Source organism: Echinops telfairi, unplaced genomic scaffold (genome assembly GCF_000313985.2).
Source record: "Echinops telfairi isolate 266 unplaced genomic scaffold, ASM31398v2 ScPeMD7_15;HRSCAF=58, whole genome shotgun sequence".
NCBI lineage: Eukaryota > Metazoa > Chordata > Mammalia > Afrosoricida > Tenrecidae > Echinops > Echinops telfairi.
The window spans coordinates 9,417,510-9,427,334 of record NW_022103912.1 but is presented as its reverse complement, the minus strand read 5'-3'; the positions used below and the strand labels follow the sequence as shown (position 1 = coordinate 9,427,334).

The 9,825-nt window shown below is 43.4% G+C and overlaps 1 protein-coding gene across 1 annotated transcript in view; it reads left to right on the top strand.

Moving 5' to 3' along the window:
* The window catches only part of NCKAP5 (NCK associated protein 5), a 734,641-nt gene that overhangs the window by 483,198 nt on the left and 241,618 nt on the right, over positions 1 to 9,825 (top strand). Inside the window, exon 8 of the mRNA XM_045287417.1 lies at positions 5,378 to 5,416. Within this exon, the coding sequence (XP_045143352.1) occupies positions 5,378 to 5,416 (39 nt within the window). The remainder of the gene's footprint in view (positions 1 to 5,377; positions 5,417 to 9,825) is intronic.

Sequence of the window (9,825 nt, the reverse complement as noted above, 5' to 3'; positions counted from 1 at the left end):
AGAGAGAGAGAGAGAGAGAGAGAGAGAGGTGGGTACAGGCATACCTCGCAGGCATATTGCTGATTCCATTCCAGACAACCATAATAAAGTAAATATTGCAATGAAATGGGCCACATGGGTTCTTGTGTGTGTTCTAGTGCGTATAAAAGTTATATTTGAACCACGTTGTACTCTACCGAGTGTGCATTAGCATTATGAAACAGTTTGAAATATTATGATAGGTACTAAACTGTGACACAGAGGCAGGAATCGAGCAGTTCCGAGATGTTTTTTGGAAAAATGATGCCAATTAACTTGTTTGATGAGCTGCAAGTTGTTTTGTTTTGTTTGAAAAAAAAAAAAAAGCATGAGGGGGATTCAAAAGGTTTGTGGGCAAATGAAACAAAAAGACAATGGGGTTTTTCCATGACTTTTTGAAGCTGCTTGATATCTATGGGCCCCAAAAAGTGAATCACAATAAAACAAGGTACAGTGTCGGGTGGTTTATCTGGGTACACCCGTTACCTCACCCAGTTTTCACAACCACCTGAGAGGTAGCCAGACCCTCTACTTTATGAGTTAGAAACGTCAGCTTGCTCTTCTAAGTCCACACATGTGTGGACAGGCATCATACCCTATGTTAGAACTCACAGGGGCACTATGAGTTGGAATTGGCTCTATGGTAGAGTTTGCTTTTTCTGGGTTTTTGGAGCCCTGGTAAGCATTGGGCTACTAACTGTAAGGTTGGTGGTTCAAATCCATCACCTGTTCTGCTGAGGCAAGACAAAGCTGTTTGCTCCCCTAAAGATTTACAACCTCAGAAATGCTCCATCTTATTGGGTTGCTATGAGTTAGAATCAAAATGATGGCCGTGGCCGTGGCTAAACCAGGGGAGGCCTTGAGTGACCCCAATGTTAACCGCTCAACTACTAGCTGAAAGGTTGATGATTCAAAAAAAAAAACCCCACTACCTTGAGATTCCTGGTGACTACCAGGAAGAAAGGCCTGGTGACCTGCTTCAGAGGTTAGTGTTTGAACTTCTGTGGAGCAGTTCTTGTGTGTAACGGGGGCACCATGAGCCGGGTTTAAGGGGCTCAACACGGCAACTGGTTGTGTTTGTTTTTGTTCTTGTGTCTGGACAGACACCTAGATGTGGCTTCTTATTCAGCAGCAGGGACTGTTTTGCAGCTAAAAAGCAGCCTTTCCTCTGAACCCAGGCTTGCCCTCCGTCCTCAGGCCCCACCCAGGAGGGCAAGGAGGAATCCAGACTCCTGGAAGCCTGTGGTGGATGTGGACATTCAGTGAGGCCAGAGGGCTTACCTGGACCATGCAGGAGATACAGATCCCTGGCCTTCTCCATGGGCTCTGTGTCACCTCCATCTCCCAGGACCAGAGAGAGCTGCAGGGAGGTCATTAAACAAGCCAGGAGCTTAAAGCATCGTCAGCTTTGCTCAGCGTGTCTCAGTCCCCGCACCTGTGCGCCCACCCCCAACCAACCCCCCAGGCCCAGTCCAGCTGCTGCTACATTTTCCCTTCTTTTGAAAAGAAAGCCATCAGATGATATAGGACGTTATTTGTTTTCATTGGCTGGTGCTTCAGGCTGGTAATTATTTGCAGCCCAAATGCTTAAAGCATGATGGCTGGGCAGAGGCGCGAGGCCCATTCCAGGCAGCATTATGGGGCCTGATGAGAGGATGCAGGTTGAGATGGCATGTGCACCTGCCACACAACTGTTCTGTCGCTGCATCTGGGAAGCTCAGCTGTTAAAAGCCATCACAAGACCCAGGAAACAGCCTTGATAGGCAACACCTCAGACACGGTTTGTGCAGCCTGCCTGTTCTGTGGCAAAGAACCTGCAAGTCCTTCTGAATCACAGAGTCCCATGTCAGCAGGGAAAGAAATAACGCATTGGAGTGTCTTTGTGCAAGTATCAGGTCGATCAAACAATTGTCCAAAGTGCGTGCCAGGAGGCACAGCGTTCAATAGAGAGTCCATAAGCCTAGAGGGCAACATTCTTGGATTGCAAAGAAAGAATATATGACCCCTGTGGGCTGTTGCGGATGGAGTATCAGTCTGTGTGTCCTATTAAATCATGTATAACGCTATTTTATGTGACCGCTGTTCCCTAGACTGGTTGAGTGAGGGGCCAGTTTGGAGGAAGAAAAGAAAATATTAATGTTAGGCAGTCTTTATGAGACTATGAATCAAATCCAAAGTTTGTGATTCGAAAGGAGCACACCACTTGTAGAATTAACTTTGGCACTTTGTGTTTGTTTCCACCTGCATGAATCATTCCATTTTTCTTTTTAAAATTTGCCAAGAATAAAGTAGACGGTCTATGCGTGTAATTTTACTTTGACTTCTACGGTGCTTCTGAATTGGGGGAAATTTTTAAGACTTAAAGATTTTTGAGTTGATTTCATTGGCAGTCTGAGGTGAGTAACACTTATCACGTACTGAGACCACGTATCGATACAATGATAAAAGAGCATCAATACCAGTTAGTGGATGGAGGGAAGCTTTCCTTGCCTGATGGTAGTTTCTGGAATGTGGCTTTAACTTTGGTTGCACGGAAAAACAATTACCGCAGATCAGTGCTCTTCAACACCATATTTAATTTCAATCAAAGGCCTTTTTTACTTAATGTCCACAATATAACAAATTTAATACTTCTGATGGAAAGAAAATCTCTCTAAGGTGTGTAGCTCCAAGTAATCGATGATGGGTCGTCGGATGCCATCATCGACTGCTTGTGGTGTGGCGGCCTTGAAGCCACCTGGTGATGACAGCTTGTGTTTCAGCTTCCTCTGATACTTACCGGTAGCCAACTGTCATTAAGGATGTCGTGTTTTGTCAATATTGAATCAAAAAACAATTAAGCACCATGAGAACATGGTTATCATAATCCATTCCACTCGACTGGGCAGGGAGGCAAAAATCACGATACCCTAGCCTGGCCCAAATAAATGTGTTGTCAGGAGAAAAAAAGATGTTGAAAATGTGTCTCTCAGCTTCCCATTGAAGCCCAACACTGCCCAGATGAGGATTGGTTTTTTCTTACATGGTCTGTGTTGTACTGTGTTTGTTTGTTATTCTGTGTTGTATTTTTGTTTCATTCCGGTGTTTGTTTGTTTGTTTGTTTTGCTGGCCTCCTATAAACTCTTTATTGTCAAGGATAATATCCTAATCTATCTTTGCGGACAGATCTTCAGTAAATTGGTATGGAATCAAGGAAGGAGCACACGAATGAACAGAAGTACTTTACATATAGGATATTTAAATACAGTGAACCCTCGTTTATCGCGGTTAATCGGTTCTAGACCCTACCGTGATAAATGAAATTCCGCGAAGTAGGGTTCCTTATTTGTAAATCAAATATTTTCATAGTTAGAGCATAGAGGACATGAAAAAACACCCGTTAGTCACCATGACACTCGTATTACCCAATTTATTAAACGAAAAAGGGAAAATACAGTAAAACATTTTGGATGTTACAATTATCATTTATTATTTATTATATTATTTATGGCATCAAGCGTGTACAGTATGAGCCAATCAGTGGCAGTAATGACAGAGCACGCGCTATTACGCAAAAACCGCGATAGAGTGAAGCCCCAGACGCCGAAGCGCGAAGTGGCGAGGGTTCACTGTACTCTGCTTTACTCCTTAACACTACCAAAGATGCTTATGCTTTATACGTTAGCTTAAAAGTGCTACCTAGCCCACCTGTTCGCCTTCATCTTATGGACAGTAGTCATGGAAACAGAACTGCAAGGTTATGGTGAAGTACTTCGTGAAGTACTTTGAAATCTTCCTATGAAAAAGGAATGGTAGTTTAAGTAGGTACAGAAATGGTAGGTCAGGAGTAGATTCCTGATCCATGTATTAGAGGAATATGTCATTGGTTTTACACGTGGCTCTCAGCTGGAATTGTGTCCTGTGCTCATTCCTAAACCAAACCCTCCAAAGGAAATGGAATTCAGAGATTGGCATATAAGTCGATCAGTATCCACCTCAAGGGCAGAGAAGGAGGCCATATCTGCCCCTGCTGGACTAAATTGCCTTTGGAGAAAAAATAAAAGCAATTAAAATCAAACTATATTCTGTCAATATATTACTAAGTACCTTATTTGGTTGCATATTGGTAGAAACACAAAATAGAACATAGAAAGATTGGTAGAAACTCAAAATAGAAAAATGGAATGATTCATGCAGGTTGAAACAAGCACAAAGTGCCAAAGTTAATTCTACAAATGGTGTTAATTCTACAAATGGTGTACACCTAAAAGTTCAGAGGTAGGCCCTGCAGTTCTGTATACCATTTTTAAGACCCAGACTTGCCCCATAATAATTATAAGGAATCCATTCTGCCAGTGCTGTGTGTTAGGCGTTCCCCATGTTAAATATAAGGAATCCTGCCAGTGCTGTGTGTTAGACATTCCTCATATTAAATATAAGGAATCCTGCCAGCACTGTGTGGTAGGTGTTGGGCTGCTAACCACAAGGTCAGTAGTTCAAACCCACCAGAGCTGCTCCGCGGGAGAAAGAGACTATCTGCACATAAAGATGTGTCACCTTCACATGGAACTTAACGGTTGTCAAGGTAACTGCTGACGCTCCCACTCTCACGTTCCGGGCCCAAACAGAAAAAATAGGAAGAAAAATAGTGACCCCTCTTCCTTAGACCAAGAAAATATGCCAGCTTATATCGTATCAGAAACGGGCCCACACCTAGTGACAAGGGACCCTGGAAGATGTGCCCACTTAGACATGTCCAGCCAAAAGTCTGAGGTGCATTTGCAAGCCAGAAGGGGAAGGATAGATGTTGCCTAAAGCAACTACCAGAGTCTGTTATGGGCACCAGCAAGGGTGGTGTAAGCAGAGACGCGGTGGATGCAAGCGAGGCCTGCCGAGAACACCGAGCTGTCGCTGTTCTCTGCTCTTCAACCCATCTCTGTTGCATGTCACTTCAGGCAGGACAACAGCACAGGAATAGGAAGGCGTGGCAAAGCATGCTGCAAATCAGCAAAGTGTTGAGACTATACGGATAATAAGGATCTTGTTTGGTACTAGATCATTTTTCAGCCTTCTTGGAATAGTTTACCTATGAAAGGCTATTCTTTTTCTTTTCCAAATATGGAAATGTGGAAGTCAAGGTATGAATGATCGTCCCAGCCTAATTGCCTTAATTAGCAGTAAGGTCACCTTTGGGCAAGAGAAATATGGCCTAGAAGGACAGGCTTGTTATGCAAAGAATCAGGTTCTCTAGAAGTAGAGGGAAGAGGAAAAAGAGGAGCTAATTAGCTACAGTATGCTGAAGGAAACTTATTGGTAAATTAGAGTCCGTGCATATAAAGCCTCATTAATATAAATAACTTTTTTTCTGTATTTTTTAAAGGTAGCCAACCAGGTTGTTCAAGCTCTGCTCACACAAAAGGTAAGTCATGTTGTGGCTTTGGTCTGTCTTTTCAAAGGGCTTATTTAAGTAGATTGGGACTCACGTGGTCAGACTAGGAAATTGTGATTGATCGGTACAATACTTTTCCATGTGTCCATTCAGGTGGAAAGCTCTGTGTGTGTCAGATGGCATGTGAAATAACATCCAGGGCCAACAGAATTGTAAACTTCAAAATCCTGATCAACGGATTAAAAAAAAGCCTGCCCAAAATGAAAGATTTCCAGAGGGATGGCAAACTTAGCATTTTTATTTAGTGGATGTAAATTGTAAAATGGTACATCCCTTTGATTCCTATAAAATTAATATCCCCTGAAAACAGCCTCTCAGAAGGGCAGGAGTCAGTAAGGGATTTCTGAGAGTAAGGAGGTTATTTGACGTCTTGGAGCCTTTGCCGCTCCTCTGTAAGCGCGGGATAACAGTTCCCATCTCCCAGGAGTGCTGTGGGGGATCCCATGGATAGAAGTTCAGTTTCTGTTGAGGCCAGCTGGTGGTAAATGTGCAGTAGATTTGGGGGATCTGGGGGTATCGCAGTACCCACAAATGTGTGTTAACTTTGCTGAGCCGTGAGCCTCCACTTAGTGCTTATCCTGTTAGTTGTAAAAACTTATTTCCATGATATTAGGGAGGCAGGATTTGGGACTGTTATATTAGGGAGGGAGGTTCTAATCTATAGGATTAGGTTATATTTAGAGGCAGTCTCTTTTGAGATCTTAAAAAGATTAAACAGAGAACAAAGATTAAACAAAGAGATCAGAGGGACCGAATACCACCAAGAAAGAACAACTGGAAGAAGGATGCAACCTTTGGACCTGGGGTCCCTGCGCTGAGAACCTCCTAGACCCAGGGGAGGGTTCATGCCTGAAACACATGGAGATCTCCATGGAATTCTGGGTCCATGGATGCTGAAAGAAGACATATATACCTACTTCAAAAAAGAATAAATGATGATCATTTTAAAAGGAAGGCAAAGACCTTCCTTCTAAAATGTGAGCCATCTGAGAATAAACCTATCCCTGGGGGTAGTGTCCCTAGTTTGAACTTACAGCCTCCTAACCCTCATTGAGGGTGTTAGCTTGGCCAGGATCTAAGAATTGATGGAATAGCCATTGAAATATTTCAACAAGATTATGAAGCGCTGGAAACGCTCACTCTTCTATGCCAAGAAACTTGGAAGACAGCTCTCAGGCCACCGGACTGGAAGAAATCCATAATTGGACTCGCTCCAAAGAAAAGTGACCCCACAGAATGTTCACATTATACAACAGTATTGATCGCATATGCAAGTAAAATTTTGCTGAAGATCATTCAACAGTGGTTGCAGCAGTGCATTGACAGAGCGGACATGGAACAAGTGATAGTGTTGCTGACATCAGATGGATCTTGACTGATAGCAGAGAATAGCAGAAGATATTTACATGTGTTTTATTGACTACACAAAGACACGTGGCTTCCAAAGCATTCCATTGTGCTCATGCAGAACTAATGTACGTAGATCAAGAGGCAGTTCAGCTAACGGAACAAGAGAATACTACAGGATCTCAAATCCAGAGAGGTATGTGGCAGGGCTGTATCTTCTCATTGAACTTAATTATTCTCGTTGCTGGCAAATAATCAGAGAACCTGTATTACTGAAAAAAGAATTTGGTCTCGGGATGGTAAGAAGGCTTATTAAATATGCACAACTTTCAATATGCAGATGACTCAAATGTACTAGCTGATAGTGAGAAGGACTTGCTGATGAAGACTGAGGATTACCGTCTTCAAGGTGAATTGCTGCTTAACGTCAAGGAAACTGGGTCAATGGGTATCATCATGATAGAGAAAAGCTCGAAGTCGCCGTAGATTTTGTCTTTCTTGTATACACACTCAATGCTCAGGGACGCAGCAGTTAGCAGATTAAAGGATACATTGCATTTGATACGCATGCTTCACAAGACTTCTTCAAAGCGGTTAAAAGCATGGGTGTGCCTTTGATGACTAAGGTGCACCTGTCCTGAGTATTCTCAATCGCCTCATGTGCATGTGATAGTTGGACAGTAGATAAAGACAGTTGGACCTTTACATAAAGAAGACCACTGAAGAACCAATGTGTTTGAGTTATGGTGCTGGTGAAGAATATTGAAGTACCAGGGACTGCCAAAAAACAAAACAAAAATATGTCTCTGAAGAAGTATGTTCCGGAATGTTCTTTAGAAGCAAGGCTGGCGAGACTGTGTCTCACGTACCTTGGACGTGTGGTCAGGTGAGACCAGTCCCTGGAAAAGGACACATCATGTGGGTCAAGTCGAGGGGGCATGAAAAGGAGGAAGACCCTTAGTGAATGGACTGACACAGTGACTGTCAGGCTGCACCCGGCCAGAACCACAGTGGCGAGGACGGCCCAGGCCTGGGCAGGGTCTATCAGATTGCCATGAATTAACATCACCTGGCCAGCACCGAACAACCAACTCTGAGAGGATAAATTTCTGTTAAGACCAATATTTCTGTTATAGCAGCATTGGATCCTTAAGACAGATAGTAACTAGAGAGTGTGACGTTCCTGGATCTGCTACTTTGGGAGCGCTCTACCCTGCCTTCAGACAACATAAAGATCACATGAGGAGGCAGAGTAGGTAAATGCAGTCACTGTTTGACTGGTTTGGTGATTTATTTTACAGAACTCTCCCCTCTCTTTCACTGATATTCTTCAGTGGGGAAATTCAACTACTTGAGATTTAGGGTTTTCTTACTTCTCTTTCTGTGAGATAGAGCCTTCCTCCCCTGAAGGAAGCCTTAGATCATTGTTTTCATTGTTGTGAATAGGAGAGAACAATATAGAAATGGCTTCACTATGTTGAAATATTATTCTCATCTATGTATGTATGCGGGGAAGTATAGGCAGGCCTGCTATGGTGGTTCTATACCATTAAGTCCACAGGTCTCTTGTTATTCCAGGAGGTATGGGGTCCATTTCCAAAGTCATGTTTTTGATGGCAAATAAGTTCTGGAATACCCATCACTGTTTTAGCCAAAGACAGAGACCAGGTTGATTCTAGAAATTCTAAGTTTATTTTTGCAAGTGCTTAACAGAAGGAAACAGTGGGATTTGCTACTGTCAAACTGCTTCAAGATTCAATGAATATCAAACAAGTTATATACCTTGAACCAAGTTCAAGGGAATGTTTTAACAGGTTTATTACCATGAACAAAGGTCTTCAAGTACAGAAACAAAGAAGGTCTGGTTCACATGGGACAGGTGGCATCTCTGGGCCTGTCATTCCTTGAGGTCAACAGGCTCCATGGATTATCTAAATGGCCTTGCTTGCCTGGAGAGCTCTGCTGAATGAGAACTTATCCTTACTGATCAAGTTCAAAAGGATGTTTTACTGCAGGGGGTGGGGCTGTTACATTTTGGGTTTTAACAAACTAAGTCTTACCAGGCAAGATCCCAAACAACGTCACGTTTCCAGTATTTGATTATCAGCGGACTAGCTCCTTTACCCACTCCCTCAACTTCTTGGTCCATGATGACAGTGTCAGCTGCAGCTATGGCTTCCACCGTCCAGCCATCAGGAAGTAGGACTGAGCAAAGGGAAGGCAGTAGAGGGCACATAGCAGCTGTCAGTGAAGAGAGCCACCCAAAGGCATTCGGCTCTCTTCTCTACTTGCATTGCCCCCCACAGAATGTGGTCACAGCACTACACGGAAGGCAGCTGGTGGGGAAGGCTTTGTGCATAGGCAGAGCCGGACTGCAGGGTTAGGGTACTGCAGAAGAAGGTGAGAAACACATCGCATCGGAAGACACCTTGTATCTATCTTCTCTTTTTCAAGGGCTTTCATTCCTGAATTGCTTGCTTTTTGTTGAGACTGTGAAAAGATCCTTGCTGTGGCTCTGTGTGACTGTGGAGAGCCTCCCATGCCTGTCTTTGTAAATGGTGCCTCTGAAGAGAGACAAGGAAGCCATTTGGTGCACTAACAAAGGGAAACAGGAGCCTTGGGGTCAGCCACAAAAAATAGCTGCACAAAGCCACCTAGTAACCAGTAAACGGATAAATACACCTCAGTACAGGTCAGCGACAAGACCCAGAAAGACATGTGTGGCTGTGAGATAGCTTGCCTTGGGGACACTGTAAGGTGGGAAGACAGGCCAAGGGCTTTCAGATCGCAAGAGAATCATGTTCTATAGAGCAGTCTCCCTCTCGGTTTTCCCAGGGGCTGTAAAATGGCTACAGGTGGATGAACATCCACTTTTAAGAACAAAATATAGGAAACAAATTTTTTTCAAATGCAGAATTGAAAACAATTACTAAAGAGGGATCTAGGTTCCACAAAGTAAAAACAGCTTTCTCGGGTGATATATCTAACACGGAAGGAAGGAAGGAAGGAAGGAAGGAAGGAAGGGAGGGAGG